The following is a 23218-nucleotide window of genomic DNA, read 5'->3' as shown; positions in this document are numbered from 1 at the left end:
AGTGTCTCCTGTTCATGATGTCTTCCCTCAAATTCTCAATTCCTGGGGGAAATGGCCAGGAAAGCAAGAGGGCTTGGACTCTGCCTAGATCGATGTGTGTGTCCTCAGCTGAATGGTCCCACACGAGGTAACTTCTGTTCTGTTCTGTAACTTTCGTGTTGGGCAGGTTTGCCTGGACTAGAACCCTTATTTCAGCAGGGTCTTCTCTGAACACTGAACATACAAAACTTTATTAAAGGGTAAATGGTTGTGCAGGAATACAGGGTAGAGTCAAGAGAGAACACATGGTTGCCCCCCATAAGGATCTGTGAGTTTTCCTGTGGTCTGATCATAAGGTAGATCTGCCAGTTCTAGATGACAATAAAGAAATAAAAATAAATTGCATGGCAAAAAAGTCCAGAGTTGCCACTAGACTGAATTAATCAAGGTGCAGAAACAGCAGAAAACTATAGAAATTGTGAATAAAGAGCATTTAAATATATTCACAAGAAACAGTTTTTTGCCTTTAGAAGAACAAAAGACTCTCAAAAATGCACATCAGGGACTGTATTGTCATTTTCGTGTAACTGGGGCTGTAGCTATCAGAAGTGCTTGGGGCTCCCCCTTAAAAATGAGGAGGCTGCTGCAAACCATTTTGTCTCTTTTTTTACAGAATAGTTTGTATTTTATGATTTCTGGGTGAGCTCCAAAAGACAGTCTAGCCAAACAGAGTACAACATCACAACAGCACGACAACTTAATAGTTGCTGTGTTGTTTATGTTTATGTTATATTGTTACGTTGCTGTAATTGAATGTCTTAAGGAACTTTGCATTTTTGTCTAGCCTTCCTTTTTTTACTCTTCTCTTTCCTTTTCAAAAGATTAAATAAAAACAACTGAAAGGCCCAGAAGAGGAACCATTTTGCTATAGTGAGTGTAAAAACAAAATATATACATCGAATAAACAAATAGAGGCACAACAAATTTTGAGCTGCTTGCAAAGCAGAAATTGTTTTGTGGGTTACAGAGGTTGCAGAGATGGAGATGTTTTCATCTTGGTTCTTGTGGAGCCATACATGAAGAGGTATTTCTTTGTGCTCAAGCCCAAAAGAGACATTTCTGCTTTACTTCCAAATAAGTTGTATAAGGGAGTCAAGCCCACTTCATTGCATTCTGGCATTGACAATTGAAAAATTGGATAGTGTTCAAGGAAGATCAGCTGGATTCTGATGTGGAGTTTGGGGGGGTGGACAGCACATGGAAAAAATGCAAGGGTTGGAAAAAAAACTGAAGCAGCTGCATGCTTATGTTTTAGCTAAGGGAATTCAAAAAAAGTGTTGTGGACAGACTGTATGCAGAAGAATGAAGAGGAACAGTTCGAGCTGGCACATAGAAGTGTTTCGAAGTATATCAGATTGAATTTGAGGGTGCTTTTGGACGAATATGAATGACTCGACAGTGATTTGCAGGACAATTTCTCTCAGGTTAAAAAGCCCCCTTATATGAAAGTAAATTTAGCAAAACACTCAGGCTATGTCCTACTTACTACCAGTACTGTCTTGCCAAAAAAGCAAATGATCATTTTCTTTAATCTCTCTGTTCCCAGAACAGTATGATTATTACTATTATTGACATGATTAGTAATCTGATCTTTATTATTCAATAATATTGTTGATCTTTACTGTTCAGCAATAATTCAGCAGCATTACCATAAATAGGTGGAGTATAGTCTGGTATGATGTTTAAACCCTGACGTCCATTTTGGTTTTAGAAAGGACAAGAGAATCCCTTTTGTAGAAAATAACTAGCACTGTTCCTATGTATCAGAAAAAGAAAAGCCTTGGGAAGTGTGAAGCAGGACAAAGACCAAACCTGTTTATGCTTTCAGTTGCATACTGACTGGGTAAAGCCAGAAGATTGTTGGCTTCCTCTGTCCAAAATGCTAAGCATGGCTTGTGAAACGGCTGCTCTTTAAGCCAACCAAACTGAATACCTAGAGTCTCACATTTCTGTTGTTTAGTGACAAGCACAAATTTGAGCCAAATCCTCCCCTTCCTAAGGTAGTGGGGAAAAATAAAGTGAGATCTTGTCTGGCTGGAAGAAATAGCTATGACATAGAGGGGTCTGATGGCTCCAGAATCAGTGAACTTACAAAGAAAAGTTTATATTAAGTACATTTAGCTGGTGTGGAGCTATTTGGGAATTCTTACTGACTGGCTTTCTGAAATCTCCTGGCTCCTCCTGTTGATGTGCCTGATGGCCCAGTGTTGACCTTCCTGTGCCTCTTCCAGAATTCCACCAGCTGACTATTGAAAACACCTTCTTTAAAGCTCAATCCCTTTCTGTGAAAGAAACCCTGTTCTATTCATCATGCAGAACAATGCCATAAACTCTTGAGAACTTATTTTCACATTGGCTTAATTTGTTCATTTTGCTGCCTGAGGGAAGTGTCCTGAATCTGTTTGTGTGACAGCCTTCAGCAGCATTCATTCTTGTTTTGCTGGCTGTCATCCTTGTCCCCAGATACAGGCATTGGAAAATTAGTGACTGAATCAATATCTCATTGCTTTGCCCTGAGATAAGAAAGGCAAGTTTGTTTTGGTTGTTGGGGGGTTTTTTGTTTGTTTTTTTTTGGTTTTTTGTGTGGAGTTCTGCCAACTGGCTGTCCCTGCTCCTCTCTGTCTTCAGAAAACAGAGCTGAATGCTTGGAGTGGGAAAGAGGAGATGGGAGAAAGTCTCCCCTTAGATGGATTCCAGTGGCTTGAGCAGATAAAGGGCCACAGCTGCTTCACATTTAACTGGAAACAGCCAAAATGCAAGATCAATCCAGGAAGCACCTGTGTCCATGATGACTCTATTGTTGCTGGGTTCTCAGAATCAGCTCTGACCTTCTGCCATGTGCCAAGCCTGGATGTGCTGCGCACCATCCTCTTGGCCAGAAGAGCATGCAGCAGTGCTCATTTTTACCAGGCTGCTCTCTCTGAGGATGGGATCACTGCTGCCTTCTTTCAGAATCAGAGAATTCAGGATGAATTGAAGAATTCAGCACAAGTTCTTAAGTCTGTTTATCTGAGAGTTGGAGAGTTTACTGTAAACTCTCAGAGTTCTGCTGGAGAAACTAATTACCCTTGCTCCTTCTGTTTGCACTTCCTGTCCCTGTTGAAGCAATGTGTCTTTGCTGTTGTAGCTTACTCCTGTCCTTCTGTCTGAAGCAAAGAGCTTCCTCCCTCCCTTCTCAATAGCATCCTACAGGTGTGACCCTGGCTCTGCTACTCATTGTTATCTCAGGATGGAAGTCCCTGCTCCCCAGGGAATGCTCTCTCCTTCCCCGTGGGCTGAAAGCACACTCCATCCACACAGTGATGCAGCCATTTTACTCCATCAGGATCCCTAACCCTCTAAAGGTGATGGACAGAATGGGGAAAAATGTTTGACATAACATTCCCCACAGCCCCAGTTTGGTAAACCCAGTTTAGGAGATCCCATAAAATTACAGATGCCCTCAGAACTCTCAGGAATCTCCCAGTACTTGCCAGGTTCCTTGGGATGCCTGCACAGCTTCAGCTTTCTGGTGCCTGCTAGTCAGGGTTGCTCCACTCTGCATAGCTGTTAATTTTTGGGATGTGTTAGGGAGAAAGTAAAGTTGTTGTGAAATAGTAGAAGTTCATTTAGAAAATACACAAGTGGGAAAAAAATTACAAGAGCTGTGACACTTTAATTGTAAATAGCTGAATTAATTGAGGAAAAAGAACTGAGAAAGGTAGACTCTTGATCCCATCTCTTCTGATACAGGGGGAAATGTACCCCTTTTTTAGCGGGTAGAATAATCTCCCCATTGGGATGTGGCAGTTCTTCTTAAACCTCTTGTAAACCTCTTGTAAACCTTTGGATCTTTCACTCGATCTGAGCCTGAGGATCATACTCCCATCACTACCTCTCTTCTCTGAGAAGAAAAGTGAATCCATTATTCAGGGGGGTTCTCTGGCAGTGTAATTTACAGTAAGAGGTGCATAGGGATTAAATGGGGTTCATCTGCATGCACTGGTGAATTTATTGATTCATCTAACAATGGAAAATATGACCAATCAATGCTTAAAATACTTAGCCATGAAAATATGCACTTTACATTTTCATGTTCCTGTGTGCCTTTAAAATATCTTCCTTTGCAATTTAATTGTCACTGTGTTTACCTTACAGCCACAAAAGCTGAGCCAGCCAAAGTAACTCCTAGGGGGAAAAACATGGAAGAAGATCTCCAAAGCATGGTAGAGAAGCAAAATCAACTTACAAATTCTCACCCATGGAAATTTAATTATCTTGTCACTTCCTGGGCTACACATTACTTAGGGACAGTGTATCTGCATGTCCTTTAGGCCACTTTTAGACACTGAACACCTTCTGAGAGAATGGAATTTAGCAACTTGCTGCAAAAAAATATCTGGGAAAGAACAAGATAATTCATGGTGTTGGAGTAAGAATACAGAACAGAACTTCGCAGGAATTTCATGCTTGACTAGTTCTCCCAGTGGGACATTCACTTTGCTGTATAATCAGATTTTATCCTCAGTAAAATTTCTGGTTTCTTTTGAAAAAATTGTTTCATATTCCATATAATTCTGTTCCTTGGGAAGGGGGCCTCTGGGGAAACCTGGGCTTGCTTCTTTTTGCTCCAGGGCAGCTTGCTCGCTGAGCTGTCCTGAAGCCAGTGCTAAGGTTTCTAGGGTTTTTTGCTGATCTGCAGCCTATCAGGTTTAGGAGATCTGTATCTCATACTCCATAAACTCTCTAATAGTAAACTTACAGAGCCTTGGAGATTTCAAAAGTTCAGAGCTAGTTCTTACCTTATTTCCTAGCCAAATTTCAGCGTTCTTGTTTCCACAGGAGAAGCTGATTTTTCATCCTCTTTCTGCTTCCAGCCAATTCTAACGCAGATCTTTTCACCTCAGGTCATGAGTATGAGATGAAAATTTTGGTTTATAGTTATTAGAGATAAAGCTGATCCAACTTGCACTGAAGTTGTTGGCTTCCATCAGTGCCAGTAGCTTTTAGAGGTCATTGTTAATATGAGATGGTTGCTGATCCTCTCCCAGCTTTGGTTGTGAGGAGCCATGAGGGAACTGGTGGAAAACTCAGACTATGTTCACACAGTTGTGCAGATGCCCTCTATAGTCCAAGTTAAAAGACTGGCTTTTCCAGAGCAGTGCTCATGCGTGTCTTCAGACACCTGCCCAGCTTGCTTGAGGAGGTGTCTGGCTGGTTTTAGGTGGCTAATGAAGCTTTAGGTGGTTAGTCATTCTGTGAGATGTGTCACTAAGCTCATTTAAGCCTTTGGAAAAGCTGCACCATCCCCTCCCCAGTGTTGTATTGAAACAGTGAGGTTGTGTGACTTTGTTTGTGTATTCAGCCTGCACTTGTCCTGTGGATTGATGGCCTCCACCCCGGGTGACATCAATCTGGGCTGAAGTGCAGCTGCACTTTGTAACAGCTCAAGGGGCACAAAGGTATCAAGTGGTATTGTGTGCTTGGAAAGATGTCGTTTATCTGAGGAAGTTTGTGGTCTGTTTGCTGTCACTCTGTCTTTGCAGTGCCGACTTCCCTTACCTTCACTATCACGTTGTCAGGCAAAGAGACCTCACACATTAGGACAGAGAGCTTTTCCACATCCAGAGCTGACTTCTCTCCTTCAGCAAGAGGTCTGTGGGCTGTGCTGCAATCGATAGAGCTGCTTGATTCAGCATGAGTGTAGTAATTTAGCTTTCAGGGAGCTCTTTACAATGCACAGGTTCTTAAAAAAGGAACAGAAAAAAAGGAAGTCAATGACTTTTCTCACTGACACTTTCACCTAAGGTTTCTTCAATAACAGTTCCTTAGAAAAAAGCAATCAAAGATACAGTGTTCTACAAGGAATTTTGCTGAGAAGTAGGTGTTTCATCTTTCATGAGTGATCAGGTGTTCATAAGGACATTCCTTGGAGTTCAGATGGGGTTAGAAGCCCTCCAGAACACTGTAATGTGACTGGTGGCATGACCAAATGACTCCCTGTGGGTGGATCTTTTTGTGGCAAGCTGTGGAATTTACTGAAACCTTTCTGCATTGCTGCCACAAGTAGAAAGTCACTCTAATGTACATATGGGGGGGAGGGGTGTTTGATTTAGTGTCATTCCTTGCCCATTTTTATGCTAAATAGTCTCATTTTTAACAACTTATGGTATCTCAGCCAAGCCAGGTGACTTCATTCTGGCCACAACCCAGCTTTGGTTCCTAAATGACTGTGTGTGTGTCCCTTTGGGAGAATATGGTGAAGAGTCAGGCTGAGATCCATGTATATGAGCCTCCTCCAAGTTAGGTGCTAGTAGAAGGAGCAGGAATGCCAAAAAGAATAAGTTCTTATAACAGTAAATTAAGGATGGTGAATTTATGAAGCACTTGTCACAGTAAATGCCTTAGAAGCCAGAATGCATTTTTGTGTCATGATCATTGAATCATTTTTATGAGAAGTCAAAGAAAATTCATATGCAATCTGTAAAGTTTGCAAAGAGTTTAATTCATCCAGGAAATCATGTGTTGGGAATACAGTACCCAGATCCAGATCAGATATACTTCAGAGAAGCATTTAGGTTTTAAAATCCTTCCTCAAGCTAAGCTGATCTCCAGAGTCTTTGGAGTTTCACCCTTCTCTGGACCTCATGCTCCATGCAAGTGAACATCATGCCAATGTGTTTCCCATTTCCTGGGGATTAAACTGCTGTGTCTGATGACTCAGGACTTTCCAAGGAAGCAGCTCAGTCACTCATTCTGTCTGAAGTGGCCTCAGGTACCTCAGAGGACATGTTTTCTCTTCCACAGTGATTCATGATTTCAGAGCAGAAGATCAGCTCTCTTTTCTTTTCTTCCCACAAAGTTAATTAATAATAAAAAATTTCTATTAGTGAATGTTGAAAGATTTTGTTTTCCCACCCATACTCCCAAAATGCTCTGCATTCCAGGAAGAATGAAAAATGGACCTGTGAACAGAAACAGGAGGGAGGAAAAATAGATCAGATGCTGTAGATGGATGTAGGTACAGTTGCTCTCCGGTCATATGGTGGAAGAACTTCCAGAATAAAGACAGTTTCTTCCAGTCGTGATTGTTAAAAACACATGACTACAGTAATCCAGTTTCGGGATTCATAGGTGAAAATTTAGAAAGTTTGGGGCACAGGGAGTATCTGGCAGAAACTGAACTGCATGGGCCTCCCCACTGACCTCTTGCTTAGGTGGGCAGCTATATGTGATACAGTAATTCTGCCTGTGAAAACTGGACCTTCTGCCACTGTCAGAGGCTCTTGCTGGTCAGGAGAAGCACCTGGAGGATTCACTCCCTCGAGGTCACTGTGGACCTTGCTATGCCCATCTGTCTGCCTCATGTAGCCCCACCATAGTACACAATTTTTCAATTTACACCCACCATGTTTGTAACTTTTGTCACTTCAGCAAGAAAACAATTGCTTGTCACTTCAGCAAGAAAACATTTGGTCCTACTGGGAGCCAGAGTTGACAGAAGGACTAAATTTGGGATATTTCCCATTCCTACTGCTTTATGGAACATCAGAGCAGTTCACAATTCCATAGTGCCTCTCTCTGTTGGTGGCAGCTTGCAGTGGAAAAGACCCAATTTGGTGCTCTCATTTGTGAGAAACAGCACACTGAAGTCTTTCTCCATTGATTTCCAGTCAGCTCAGGAATAGTAACATTTTCCTGCTAACCTGTAGCGCTTCAGCAGCAAAGACCTAGTCAGGCTCCAAGTGCTTTAGTGCCCAGTGCCTGTCTGGCAACTAGATTTGCATCTGCTGTCATATGACCCCAGCTTCACATTTCCACATTACTCCTGCAAAAATAAAGGCAGTCCCAGAAATTCTTCTGTCGGGACAGCACATCCCTGTTTATGTTTAAAGGGTCGATACCAATCTGGAGTCCCCAGTGATCAAAGTGCACGTTCAGAGATGAGTCTTGTGTTGTGTTTGAAGTGAGCACAGCCCCTGGAAACAAGGATGAAGCAGGAATAAATCAGTATGAAGGATGTGGGGCATTACTTACTTTACATGAAATCCCTGCTGGAAAGACGTGGCTAGTGTTCCAAAGTTTTCCTTGGAGAGTGCTTGGAAGTTGCACACCAGCCTATTTGTGGAAAGCTGAACAGTTTCCTATTGTCCGTGATGTGAAACGCTTCCCAGATAAACACTTTTCCCCTCCACTGAAGAAAAACGATAAAGCCTCGGCAGAGTTGCTGGTTTCTGTTGGCATGTAGTCTGTTAAAGGCTATAGTTCATATCCATGCCAGAGTCATTAAGGAGAGGTTCCATTATTGAGTGAAACTGGGATAATCTTCAAGGATGTAATAATGTTGTACGCCCACATCTTTGCGTCTCTGGGTTCATTATACCCCTGGAATGTAAATCCCAATCCACTGTGGATAAACATGGATCTCAAATACTTTTGTGGTATTGTCTTCTCCTGATTTCTGAAAGGGAAAGAAAACATTGCTAGAAATAAACTCACTGGAGTTGTTTAGCCCAGAGAAGAGAAGGCTCAGAGGAGACCTTACTGCTTTCTACAGCTACCTGAAAGGGTTTTACTGAGGTGAGAGCTGGTCTGTTATCCCAAATTACAAGCAGTAGGAGAAAAAGAAAGGATGTCAAGTTGTGCCAGGAAGGTTTAGATTGGATATTAGGAAAAATTTCTTCACAGAAGGGGTTGCCATGCATTGGAACAGGGTACCAGGGAAGTGGCAGAGTCACCATCCCTAAAGGGATTTAAAGGGTGTGTACATGTGGCACTTGGGGACATGGTTTAGTGGTGAACATTGCTGTGCTGGGTTAATAGTTGGACTCAATGATCTCAAAGGTCTTTTCCAACCTAAACAATTCTGTGATTCTACAAAGAGAGCAGTAAATCTCTGCTGCTGTAGTGGGTTTAGGTTGTAACATTGCCTGCATTTGTGGCATTTTAAGTAATTTTAAGGAATTATTCCTGACACCCACAGAGTTAAGGCATCATATTCCATCACAAGAAAGATCCAGTAGTCCCTCCATGAACTTTGGAGAGAGAAAAAGCTGATTTTTGAAATCAGCAATGCTAAGAACCAAAGTTCTATAACACCTTGGGGTAATACTGATGCTGGTTTGGTCCAGGTCCGTGGGTGGCTCTCCCTCTGCTTGTCTAGTCCTGGTAGGAGTGAAGGACCTCATTGTGTTCCACCTCTGACTCCAGTTTGGTTTTGCTGGGTGCCCCCTCCTTCCTCCATGGTGCCTCCTAGGCTGAGGACCTTTTCCCAGAAGCAGCGTGTGGTTCCACTTGTTGACCTGCAGTCAGGGAATGCAGTAGATACAGATTCATTTTTTGCCACCATTTTATCAAAACAAACCTTGCTTTTCAGTTTGTGACAAAGGAATCATCTTGCTTCCCGAGAGGAATGGGGTTTCTTCCTAATGTTAAGTGGTAATTTTGCACTTGTATCAAATTTGTATGTAGATTAAGTTTTAGGTGGGAATTGCAGCGTCCATTGACATTTAGCAGGCACTGAGGTTTTAAATTGTGAGGCAATTTTAGAAACATTTCCCTTAAGGAGAAAGGACATAGACTTGAAAGAAAGCAGAGGTAACAAGGGTTTCATTTGTTTGTTTCACAAATGCAGCCATGAATTTAGCACAATTTCTATGTACTCAAGCATTCATACTGATTGCAGTCATTGCCGAATGGTCAGCAATTCCCACTCATGTTAGAGAAAGGCATCAATTGAAATCCACAGACAACCAGAAGTGGTTTAAATGAGGTGATGTAGCTGGAGACTGATTATTTTTTCCCCTTCTTCTTTAATTACTGGGATTCGCTGTTCCACTTGCTTCTTTCTTTACCTCTCCTGCCTTTCCAAGAAGCCCTGGTCAGTCTGTGAACCACAGACCTGTGAGGTCTAGGAGTCCTATAGGTTCAACTGCGGTGTATAGAAAAGGGCTTTCCTCATAAAGCCTGACTCCATCATGCTTATTTGCACATAAATAAGGCATACACTCTTTTTTGATCTTTGTCTTTTTTTTTTCATCTGTGTGCTACGTGGGATAATTCAGTTCCAACTGTCTGTCAGATGAATTCTTACTAGAGAAGGAAGGCAACAGAGGGGCAGAGTAGCCTCCCCTTCTGTTCAGAACTGACAGGCTTGTGGGGCAGCCCCAAGCTCTCAGTCTCATTGTAGACAGAGAGACAGATGAGTTGTCCTGCAATTTTAATTAAAACATCTCACATGGGCATCATTTCAACAGCATTGGCTTCCCTGCAGTTTGAGCTGTATTACAGCACCACCTCATGAGAAGTCCTAGTTTGGTCACTCTCAGTGTTCAGCTTTGTGTAGTGATAAGAAGCTAATGTGACTGCTGGAACCTGTGCCAGATGCCAGGCATAGTTCTGGTGAGTCTCTGACGTCTGTTACACTTGTTATATTACATGTTTTACCATAGCTAGGCAGTGCTACAAGTACTCAGCTGTGATACCCCTCGGACAACTGGCACTTAGAGGAAGCATTTCAGGGCAAACAAACAAACAGATATGCACATATAGTGGAGGTAGGTGAGCCCCTAGAGCTCCTGTGCAGTGAGGTCTCCAACAGAGTTAGGGAGGGAGGCTGCAGGGGCTGTCACCTTTGTACTGGTTGTCATTGTCTCACACCCTTTGCCTGTCAGCTTGCTGAGATGGAGCTCTTTAATGACTGCGTTATTTAATTCTGGGATTCTTAAGTGTACCAATAAAAATAATAATCATAGACATTTCAGTGAAGGAGAGATATTTTCTGTGGTCAGTGCAAGTTTTCCTGTTTTAAGGAAGGAAGACCTGGAGCCTGTTCTTTGTAACTAGACAGTGAGATTTACCTGAGTTCATTAAAAATCAGTCTCTCCTATGGCCTCAGATATATTCTAGATATTCAAGGTCTGATCTCATAAGTTTCAATTAACAAACTCATAAAACCTTCTTTTCTTCCTTTGGGTTTCAGCAGCAATGTGCATGCTTTGTTAATGAAGAATTATAGTGAAGGAGGGCTTTGTCAGACAGAAAGAGTATTTGATACAAGCAGTTCCATCAGCATGACTTGATACCGAGGGGGAACCCTCTGTGACGTGAGAATAATACATAGAGAGACATTATGTGAAGTCCATTAGCATTAGAGTTGACAGGACAGCATTAGACATTAAAGCAAGTGGGGTTTGGAGGGAGAACTCCAAACTTCGTCACATTTCAAGGGCTCTGTCCATTACTGTGCAGTGAAAATGCCTGCAGACAGGCTGAAGTGTGGCCTGAATAGGGATTCTGACAACTGTCCTGTTCTTTTCTTGGAAACACTCAGGCACTGTGATATGGGCAAGGCCAATGGGCTCTAACAACATTTTGGAGAAAGTCAGAGTGCCTCTGTGTTCCTTTTTTTAGCTCAGCAGCCGTCAGTGGCTGAGCAGATCAGATGTTTTGCAGTGTTGAGAAGAAAAGTGGATTTAGTGTCACAGAAATGTGGAGTCTCTTGCAGACGTGGTCTTCTCCTGGCTCTTTGGTTCCACACTTATGCATGCTGCTGGATTTAAGTGCTCTGTGTCTCTCTCCTTCTGGTGATAGCAGCTACTTAGGAGCCCATGTTATCTGTGTCTTGCAATTGTAAGGGCCTCGACTGAGCAAGGTACTTCAGGAACACAAGTTGCTGTCCTTGCACAGATCTGTGATCCACCCAGTACCTCACTTCAGCCAGGACTCAACTTCCAGAGCATCAGAGGGAAGTGCAGAAAACAGCACCAGGCAAACAGTGAATAATCTGCCCTTAGTTTCAGTCTGAAGTCAGTGAAAAGATTGTAGTCCCTCAAGCTAAGCATTTGTTGCCTTGCTCAGCTGTGTCTCTGTAGGGCTTTTATATTTGAGATATGATAAAGAATATGGGCTGCTGCAGATACATGTTCTAATTCTCAGTGGAAACAATCTGGGAGCAGAATTCAATTTGGATTGTAAATGAGCAAGATATAAAGTTGTATATTAGCTGTAATTCTACTGTGGAATCAAATCAAACCAAAGCCCATTTGGTTTTTGTATTTTTTTTTTTGTCAGTCAGCTTCTTAAAATTCATTGCAAACTCAGCAGTCAAAATTTTATTATAAGACAATAAAACATTTTAGTTAACTTCATGTAGCAAACCTTTGGGTGCTGCATGGACATACAGAGTTGTAATTTGAATGTGAAGGCCTCTCTCTCCTCTGTGAAGGCGACTTCCAGGTGTCCCAGGACAGCTGCATGTCTCTGTGCTCCCATGTTGAACCAGGATGCCTGAGCAGGAAAAAGCCCATCTGGACCTATGGGATAGGGATTCTATCCAAGGAGCTTTAAGTACCACTTCCATAAGACAGCAAGGCACCAGAAGTATCTATATTGTGAATATTTTGCTTAAGCTGAACTACCCAGGCAGAAATAGCTTAGCACTAAATTGGTTTGGTGGTAATAAGACTGTGGAGATTTAGGGAATAGAGCCTGAGGTGAGGCTTGTCTGCCATGAGCAAAGAAGGTTCTTATTTGCTATTTATGTGGAAAATGGAAACAAGACTGGAGGGTCAACCCATCCTTCCTCTGAGGGCACAGCCCATCCTCTGGGGCTGGAGCGTGCAGCTCTCAGAGTTTCCATGAAAGATTCATAAACAAAGGATTATTCAGTTCAAGAACTGAACCAAAAAATCAAGAAGGGAAAATAAGTTCAGAGCAATTTAAAATGGAACATTTTGAGGATGCTTTTGAAGGCAGGAATTGGGTTTTGTTGAGTTTTGTCATTTTTATATATTAGTTGGGTTTTTCTTTTTAATTGAGATCAATCTCTGAACAAAAAAGGGCACTTTGTAGCATGTAAGTCTTTGAAAACAGAAGACTAAAAAAAATTAGAAGCTTTGTTCATAAAATGCTGAAATGAAACATTTTGAATTTTCAGAAAGAATTCACATGAAAATGTGGAAATGACACGTTACAAATGTTACAGCTGCCCTCTTTTTTTCAGCAAATTCAGCTTTTCAAGTGCAGAAAGTTTACATTTCTTCTCCTGTGCCTTAGACCAGCTCCACTTCTAATGAAATAGAATAGATAAAAAAAGTTTTACTTATTCCTCTTACTTTATAGTTTCTCAAAGTGGGAAGGAAACCATTACAGTCTGTGTGAATATCTTCACAAACATTTCATTTCATTTATGCACAGATTTGTACATATATACGTGTGTATACTGAGGACTAAATGTGCTTTCAAACTAAGGTTACAGTTCTTGAGCAACAGTGATTCTTCCCAGAGAAATAGTCTGACATAGATTCAGAGCACATCCAAGTTGGGGGTGGACTATAATCTAATTTAACTACTTAACCTAATTTAAGTGCTCATGAGATGTAGTTGACTATGGTGCAAAAAAATGAAAAAACAATTTTGTTTCCAAGTTCTGTTAAGAAGTTTTAACTTTAGTGTACAGGCCTAAGGCAACTACATCCTAAATAAAATAACCTCATTATAATTAAGCTGATCAGGTGAGAGAATAATCAGGGATTTCACAGGAGTAATCAGGGATTTCTCTTTTGCTGTCTCTTGAGCCCAATTCATCCAGAGTAATTTACAGCACTTAGCCTGAAGCAGCTCAGATAAAGTTTAAGTATGGGGAGAATCTTAACTCTCTGATCTCTGCTTTGCAGTTACTTTCTTTTGCAGTAAAATATATTTATGCTTCTCATCTTGAAGAACATTACGTTCATGGTGTCACCTGGTTATGTGAGTGTGCTCTCAATCCACAGTTTCCATCACTGGAAGGAGGCTCTATGAGCAGTGCTGGGGTGGGTTAGGATTTCTGCCTGCTTTTCTGTTCTTTTGTTTGCTTCTCTCCCAAGAGCTTTGAAAGTCTGAGCTTCATCCTAGTATGGAAGAAGGGAAAAAAAGCAAAACCTCTAGTGGGACAGGACTTTGTGGTGCCCATCTTGGGGGTGTGCATGACTCTCTCAGAGAGATGTGTAGGGAAAGCAGAGCCAGGAGCAGAGGTCTCTGTGGCCTGTGGTGAGGGGAGCAAGGGTGTGTGCAAGTGGCTGACGAATTCCTGCCCTCACAAAGACACCCCAACTGGAATTTATGAGAATCCATTCACATTAAAACACTTCTAACTCACTGTCTGGCCATCAGCTGGCTGCATCCCAGGAACAGTGGCATGAGGATGAAGCTGCAGCATCGCACATTCCTTGCTATCACCGCAGCTTCTCTCTTGATGAAACAAAATCTCCCCTTGTCTGACAGTTCTGAGAACTGAAGCAAGAAAACCTCAGTGATGTTGCTGTGCTTGGAAGCCTGTGCAAAGCATGGCAGTCTTCTGAGCAAAACTTTTCCATTGCTCGTGCTGCAAAGTCAAGATGCAAATAACAAATTGGCAGACTGGGATTTCAGAAGATTCTGCTCATATCTGAGGGTACAGAGATGTTACCGCAAGATTGCTGAAAAAAATGAGATTGATGATTTCGTTGTCTGAAAGATGTGTATCATTAGCAAAGGCATACAGCAAGGGCAAGTCCTTCCCTGGCCCTGTGGAAGCCCATGGGGAAGCTTGATGGGACTCAGTCCAAACGTTGCTGGTGTTACTCAGGCAGGTCAGGGGCAAAGGCATTACTGGGGTCTGCCCTGCCTGACCTGTGCAGTTTTAAGCCTGGGAATTTATGGAAACAATATATTGCAGGACATCATGGTGTTAATGTAATTTTTCTGACCAGATCCACTCAATAGCCCCAACAAATCCCAGTGATGAGTCAGTTGTCAGTGGTCAGTGCCAGCACAGAGTGACACTGCAGACCACAAGGCAGAGAGAGAAATGCTGAGACAGCCTAATGGAGCATCCAGCTCGGTCCAAACAACTTACATATTTTGTTTTGTTCTTTTAATTCTTGGAAAGATTTAGAAAAGGATGGCAAATTTCACCAGAAGTGAAAGAAAACCACAGAGGTCTTTGTCTGTGGATTAAGCGTTTTCAAGAACCAGCAAGAATAAATGTTTTCCTGCTTTCACTGCTTTCTGTACCTTAGGACCAAGCCACATAGGATATTTGTTGAGACTCCAGCGTTTTCTTATTTGGGCTTGGTTGTTTTAGAGTACTTGTTTTGCAGGACTGCACATCCCCGGGAAGGAAATTAAGGTCAGAGATGAGAAAAACCCACCTAAGGGCCTGAAATAATTTTCATTTTTCCAAGACCACCCTGTGTGGGAATGATACATTTAAAATGGGTGGAACCTCTAAGCCTGGAATTGTATCAAGTTATTCATGAAAAATCTCTGAGATCTTTGTGTGGACCAAGATATTTGGGTGGTACTTTCTCACTCTTTCTTCGGAAAAGGCACTGTGGCCTCACAAACCGAAAACTGGCCTTGCTTTTTCCCTGACTTTAAAAATAACTATGTATCTTGAAAAGCTGTCTCAGCAGTAGTGAAGGAATGGAAAAAAAAGTCCATTATATCCCCATGGTTTCATACAGTGCAGCTGTGCTAACAGAGTGCACAGAGACTGAGACCAGGGAAAGGCACGAAATAGTCCATGAAATGAGCAGTTGAATTTAACAGTAAAGCTTCACGTAATGCAGAGATCGATTGTCCAGGTATCCCATTGCAGATGGCAGGTTTTTGCCTTTATATTTTAGGGGGAAAATCCAGAATAAAAATTAATAAATAAATTCTAGCACTTTTTATTAATAATTTTTTTACTGAAATCAATGAGGAAATTACTATCTTACAGGAAATCTTTCTTACATTAAATTAACATCTTCAAATATTCTTGCAATATATTTGGATTACATATCCCTATTCTGTTTTGATTTTCCTTCTGGCAGAATGTCTGTAGAATGAAAGTCCTATATGAAAAGAACCAGGTTTATAATGAATTAATCATATTTTTATAATATTTGTTGTTTATTTTTAATGTAATTATTATTTTTTATGTTAATATAGTATAATTATTGTAACTGGATTATTAAATCAGTTTAAAACTATCTTTCTTTTCTTTTAGAGGAGCAAACATGTATCAACATACAGCTTTCAAAAGTCTTAGGTCTTGGTGCAATTAGCAATTACTTATAATTTAAAAAATATTAGTGCACGCATAATGGAATGAATATCAATCAAATGTAATATGCAGTTGCCACAGTGGCTCTATTCCCCCTGACTCGACTCTAACATGCTGGTGGTTGGTTTATAACCTCTTTAGGTTACAGCATTTTAACGTTTCTCCAGTGTTTATTTATTCTCTTCCTAAAGAATGTTCTGAAATATCAAGTTTACAACCTGTGGCTCCTGTGATGGTAGTGGAAACAATTAAGCAAGAAACTTTCAAAGCCACCACTGGGATTTTGATGCCCAAAGTCATTAATTTTAATAAGAAGGGAGCTGCCAGTCGTCTTAAGTGGTTTGTAAAATCTCAACCCATAAAAACACCTCTCTACTGGTTCCAGTTTACGGGGAGCTCAGAGCAAGGTAAACACATGTAAGAAAATAGTAGGTGTTAAAAGGTGGAAAGTACGTGTTCAGATATCCCTAAGACCACTCAAGGAATCAAAGAGCAGCCCCAGCCTTGAGCTGGCACATGGGGCTGCTCCTGCCTGCAGCATCTCAGGGAGTTGCTGACGGATTAGAGCATGAGGCACAGAGAAGGAATTCAATGGAAACAGAAATCTTGGCTACAGCTCAGTTCCAGTGGCTTCCATTGGCCACCCATTGGTCTCTGCTGCCATCTCAGCACCCACAGGGTGTCTGTAGGTGCTTGGTCCAGGTCCTTCCTACCTGCCTAAACTCTCCCGTCCAAGTTCACACTGCGTTATCCTCCAAGCTGCTAAATGGCTGAATTTGGATGTTGGTACTTCACTGATCCACCATCATGGTTGGATAAAAATTAAGAACTCTCTGCTGTGGCCTGAGAGACCCCCCCAGTGCAAGCCTGTGAGTGCCTCTTCATTTACGTGAGTCAGGAGGAGATGGCTTTGCTTCAGCCACGAGCCTGTGCCATAGCTGAGGAACTCTTAAAGGCTTTGAAAAGCACCAAGAACTCTCAAAGGAAACTGCAGCACTGGGGAACATTCACCCTCAACATGAAACATGAAAGAAAGTAAAAATTTAGAACCGGCAGATCTATCTGTGATATAAAATAGAGCAAGGAGTGAGTATGAGTGAGTTTGGAAAGGACTCACTGGGAGTCTGAATGATTGGGAAAAGAAAAAAAAAAAAGGTATTTTCTTGTGTGTTTTATTAATAAAATCAACCACGGAGAATTTTAGAACTGGTTTTAGAAAACTTTCTTTTTCTCCTCTATCTGTTGTATGATCTCTGAAGAACTTCATGAATGTTGGCTACAAGTGACAAGGTTACTGTAGTATTTGCTAGTGAGTCTTATAGTAACAATATTTAATTATCAGTAGATATTGGAAAGACTTTTGGATGAAACACAATGCAGTGGAAATAGAGGTGACCATCAAGACTGGTACTGTAACAGACTTCAAGAAAGTCAAAAAGAAAAAAAGCTTTCATTAGTAGTAGATGTGACTTTTTTGGAAGAGAACAAAATGTTCCATAAATGAAACATGTGGTTTCACTTGCGGCACATTTTGTACATTGTCACCAATGAAGTTTAGGATTTTTTATTACTTTTTCATTAAAATGTCTTACTGGTTTCACTCAGGAGGCAAAAGTTTTCACGTGGCTTTAATTGTTTCTGTCATAAAAGTCATAGCATCCATGTAATAGAAATAGTTTTGCAGACCACAGCTTCATATTGCCTGTTAATTCTCTCCCATTTTCTGTATGTACAACTCATTGGCCCATCCCAGGGACAGGAAAATTTCTTGCAATTAAGACTCAATATGAACTTCTACTGAAGTTAGGGGGGAAAAATAACTTTATGTCAGTCCTGGTTTATTAGTTTTTTGTTTCAGCTATCTTAGCTCACAATAAGTTCACATGGCTGCCTACCAAAGGAGAGAGTTTATATTGACTTTCTTCTAAAATCAGTGAAACTCTAGAAGATGAAAATAAAAGGTCTTTTTCTGCATCATTCCAGTCATGTACAATAGGTGGTAATACTTCAGACAGGATTGAAGAGCTCTGGCAGAATTGTTTCAAGGAGGCTTTGAAAAGGTCATTTACCCCTTTTTTCTTCATTACCTGCTGGAGTTCAGGTCTCACATATCCTATCCCAGCTGCCAAGCTTCCACGGTTCTATCATCAGCCTAGGCTTCCTTCTCCCCAATCCTGACTGGATGAGGAGATATAATTCTTGTTGCAGTTAAAACAGTGACTTGTTGCCTACAGATGACATCCAAAGTTGGGGAGGGGGGGAAAGGGATGGGACGAAAAAAGAAAAGATAATGAGATAATTTATTAATTTAAGATCAGCTTCTCTTCAGGTATCTGTTTTCCTCAAAGAGAGTAATTTGCCAACTTGGAGCTAGTTTTGTCATTCGACCTTCAGCCCAGCAGGGAAGGCAACCCCTACCACAGACTCTAAGGCCTCTAAGAAGTCATTAAAATGCCAGAAAACAGCAATAGATTATCTGTTGCCTTTTCCCCATTTTTCAGTTAAGTGTTTACTTGAAAGCTTCCTATGAAATTCCAGTGCTGTCTTTATTGCTGCCCCAGAGCAAAGGCTTGTGCACCTTCTCAGCAGTCAGGGACACCCACCAAGCAGCGCAGTCTTCTGCTTTCACCTTTGTTTTGGCACCCTTCCTCCTTTACTCATATTTAAATGTTATGTTTTGCAGTTCAAGGACAACAAAGACAAGCCCAGCCTTGGAGGGACTCTCAGTGACAGCCCTGCCCCCTGTCCAGCTTTCTGAGCAGGTCCCACTGGCATCTCCTTCCCTGAAGCCACAGCAGATGGAGGAAGAAGACAGCCTGTCTCCTCACCTCCTGCTGCCCGACAGCATCAGCCAGCTGGAGGAGTTTGGCAGGCAGAAGAAATGGCACAAGAAGCAGCACAAGCACCATCGCCAGAGGCAGTTCAATGACCTCTGGGTTCGGATAGAAGACAGGTGAGTCATGACTGCTCTGGTCCCTGTCCTCTTCCTGCTGGCTCCTCACTCAGTGCTCTTTGCAGATCCCGGATCTTGCTGATTAGACCATAGGGAGGGTCAGACAAAGGCTAACTGGGAGACACAGGGAGAGAGGTGATGTTTTTGTAGCCTAATGAAGAGCTAGGAGGAAAATAGTCGTGTTCATAGGCATGTTTGACCAAAAAGTAAAGAGGAAAAAAAGAGTTAGTGCTTAAAATATTTAAAATACACAAAAACGAAGATTTGTCAGATTGAAAAACAGGAAAAGAACAACAATAGAAAATACTCTGTGCTTGTTGTTTTTCTTCCAATAATTCTTTTCCTATCTGTACCAGCAGTTTTCATCACAAAGTCTTGCCCATTTTCCAACCATACAGAATATTCTTGAGAGTTCTTAAGATTCTGACAAATTTGACTTTCAACCTTCTTAACTGTGTTGTGGGGCTGAAATGTTTTAACATCTCAGACTGCATTGAAAATAGCAAACTGAAGCAAAATGAAGTACTTAACTAAATCCTCCCTGTGAAGAATGGAGGCTGGCACTTTTCCATGGCTATTCCAGTCTTGGTCTGAGGTTAAAAACTCCCATTCAATGTTTGAATAAGAGCCTTCGTGTTTGACCAGGGCTTCTCAATGTGTGCTTTTAGGATTCCTGGGCAATTTATTCTCTACCTCTAAAGCTCTTAGTGCCTTTATGCAGACCAAATCATGGGCAGATAAACACCCACAATGTTTATTGATCTTCTAACAAGTAAAAGGAACTAAGTAATATGTTGGGAACTGGCTGCTCCCCTACACATATAATAATTGTCTTTGAGCATTATGTATTCCCATTTTCATAGCACCTAAATTCCTTGAAAGTCTCTCAGAGATTTCTCTCTTTGCTAAGGAAAAAAGCTTCACATATTTGTGTTTTCAGATTTTTATTATTATTACTATTATTTTTATTCTTTCTTTTTAATGGAGCAGTTACCTCATTTTTTGTAGTTTATTGTTTTCTCAGGGTGAATGATGTAAGGGTTGCTATTAAGGTGGTGCATATTAATCTTAATGTAATAAGGCTGTTTCTGAGGTCTGTGCCAGCCTTGTAAGAAGGATTCATGTATTTTCTTTTCAAAGTGTGTGTTCAGTGCTTGGATTCCCTCCACAGAGGATGTTTAAGCATGAACTAGGTGACATTTGGTTCCCCATAGCTGATTGCCTCAAATACAAGGGACTTTTCTGTCCTCCTGCCTGGGGGCTGCTGACTTGTGGTGTCCCAGCATTCCACAAAGGTCTGTGGTCAAGTTCCCCATGTGTTGTACAAGTAAGGTGTTTAAATAGGTCTGGTGGGAGGCTGGCACTTGGGCACAATCTTCCCACCTCTACCCTATCTATCCAGAAAGGATATTGGATATTGGCAGTGGAAATGTGCAGTTGGGAGCTTAAGGTGGTGCTTATGGTTTTTGTGCATTTTGCTGGTTTTATTAAATGTTCTTAGGAAAGGGATTTAAGATGTAGTTCTGAAGGTTAGAGTTAAATTATTTGCTGTGTGCTCCTGTGAGATTTCACCTGAATCAAAGCCTTTTATCCCTCTATTTCCATTTCATAAGGGTAGAGATTGGGGTGAGGAAACACAAGTTTCCGCTCCCACCACGCTGGTGACGAACCAGACACTGTGTGTTGCCTGCCTTGATGAAAGATCCCAGGGAGATATTAGTGGGAGATCACAGGCCTAGGAATGAGGAAAGGCTGGTGGAAGAAGGGAAGCCTGCCTTAGTGTTTTCAGATGGTTTTAGAGCTTCTGCAGTTCTGGAGTAACTTCTGGTGTTTTCCTGGAAACAAAGCAAAACAAAACACAAAAAAATACAAGTTCACTAAATCAGAGACTCACAACCAGCTCTGGTTTTCCCATAAATTGGATGGGGTCTCAACTTTCATAAACCAGCTGCTGCATATTGTGCTTTTGGCAGTTGGGTTTCATCAGCATTAATTGCAAGCTGGACCCTGCACAAAGCAATAAACAGTGAGTTCTCTCCAACTGGTTCCTTTCTGATTGGCAAGAAAAGAGCACAAATGTGTGTCTGTGACCAGACCTTGTATGGTGATCATTTCTGGGAGGAAACAAGCAGGGTGGCTGATCACACAGGCAATGGAGTGTTACCTGTGCAGGAGAGAAATGTGGACTTCTTTGCATTGCCTCAGTAATGTTTCAGCAGGGAGACTTAGCACTCATTTTTGAAAGGTAATTGGAGTACTAGGGAGTTCTTGCTCTGGCCTGACCCAAAAATCCATTGTGCAGTTGCCTACACTTCAGTTGGAGTCCCCTATGTTCTGTATGGACTGAGGTCTCTGCATTTAGTATTAACTTGAGCTATGGCCCTGTATTTCCAAATGGCTGTTCTTCCAGTTCCCTAACTCACCAGTTGTCACCTGAAACTTGAATTACTCACCTTTGAGACAAAGTAGAGGGATTTAGGTCTTTGTTACAGCTTTTGGGGGAAAGCTGCATAAAGCTCATTGTTTCCATGCAAAGTCCCCAGGATTCAGCTGTTGGAGCTGCCTTTCAACCTGAAAAGTCAAAGAGAAATATGCAGGTGGAGGACAAATCCAGGCAAATTTAAACCAGGTTATTGATTCCTGTATGAACCTCATTGAACTGTGAAATGACTGTGGTTCATACAGCTCTTTTCCAAAGCTTTATTGACCATGGATTAGAGGACTTTATGAGCCATGAATTGCAGGGCTTTTATGGACTACGCATTTCTAGGCGATCTCATACACTTCCATGGAAATCTTAGGGTGTTTTCTTAAGCTACCAACAGAGAAACAAAGGAAATGAACACAGGAGAACAATCTTAAAGGAACATCAAAGGTCTGACTCCAACCTATAAAAGCCAGGAAATCCATAATTAATGGTTCCACTAAGACTTCAGCTCTCACAGTCATTCGGGTCTGATCCAAGGTTATGGCTACAATCTGCAATGGCCTTGTGAAAAATGAGTCATCATTTAATACCACACATCATTATTAGTGTTTACTTTCAGTTGTACCTTGGAGATTGTCCTTTCCTTTTTGTTCTGTCTTCACAGCTGAGGCATTTGAGTTGGCACCCCTGGGTGGACAGTGTTTAGATTTGTGTGTTGGACGCTTAGTACTGCTGTGGAGGATGAGAAAGCTTCTGCTCTGTCTCCTCCCTGTCTTTCACAGAGCTAAGATTTGCTGATCTCCTGGGTAATCGGCTGCACTGAAGGCTATTAAAAAATAAAAAATGCTGATGAAATGTGTGGTTTCCTCTCCCTTCTGCCTCCTTCCCCCAAAATCTAAACAAACTGAAAAAGTCCTGCCTGACTGCAGTTTCTGTTTGAAATGGCTTGTCAAGAATCAAAATTGAATGGAGATTTCAAGTAGCAAGATTTTTTTTCTTCAACTACTTGATTTTGCAGAAAAGTGCAGATCTGAAGTCTGTCCTTGGGAGAAATGTGAACTTAGACAAGACTCAAACCCTGGCTACCTCCCATAGCCAAAATCCAGCTGGGGCAGCAGGGAGGGGAGACAAAACCCTCAGGCTGCAAGGCTGAAGTTTGGCATACAGAGTATCATTGTTTCTGTTGACACTGTGTTAGCTGGGCTTCCCCATGTAATATAAATAATTAATTACTGATCATGCACTGGCTTTTCATGGTGAGATGCTCAGTTAATTGAAAGAATAGAGAAATGCCTGTGAGGTTTCAGAGTGGTCAGTGGAGGGCAGGTCAGGATTGCACCTTTGCTGTAGCAGGCAAATGGTTCAAGGCTGCCAACAAAACCAGTCCAGGAGAACAGAGAACCTCTCCCAGCAGCTGGGGGGAGTTATCCTGGGACCTAAGGCAAGGAGGGAGGAAAACTCCTGGGAAAAAGGAGGGAGGGGAGTTATTAACTAGGAGGGCGTTATGGGAGGGGTGAGGTTTGGAAGGAGCAATGGCAGCTAGGGGATGTGAAAGAGAGAAGTACAGTGGTGGGAACAAAAAAAAGTAGAATGGATGTAATGGGCAAGTTAATTCTCACTGCCAAGGAAGAGATCTGGGTGAAGGTGGTGTTTGGAAAGAGGGTAAGGACACACATGCTTCAGCAGGAAAGAAATTAAGGGCAAAGAATTGTTCTCAGAAGAGGAAAAAAAATTTTTGTCCCAGATG

At 41.7% G+C, this 23218-nt stretch overlaps 1 protein-coding gene across 1 annotated transcript in view; it reads left to right on the top strand.

Moving 5' to 3' along the window:
* The window catches only part of TRABD2B (TraB domain containing 2B), a 258759-nt gene that overhangs the window by 220279 nt on the left and 15262 nt on the right, over nucleotides 1-23218 (top strand). Inside the window, exon 6 of the mRNA XM_064720222.1 lies at nucleotides 18774-19043. Coding sequence (XP_064576292.1) covers nucleotides 18774-19043 — 270 coding nt within the window. The remainder of the gene's footprint in view (nucleotides 1-18773; nucleotides 19044-23218) is intronic.

Source organism: Zonotrichia leucophrys, chromosome 8 (assembly GCF_028769735.1).
Source record: "Zonotrichia leucophrys gambelii isolate GWCS_2022_RI chromosome 8, RI_Zleu_2.0, whole genome shotgun sequence".
Taxonomy (NCBI): Eukaryota; Metazoa; Chordata; class Aves; order Passeriformes; family Passerellidae; genus Zonotrichia; species Zonotrichia leucophrys.
Note: the sequence above shows the minus strand (reverse complement) of the source record. Positions and strands in the feature narration are given on the sequence as shown.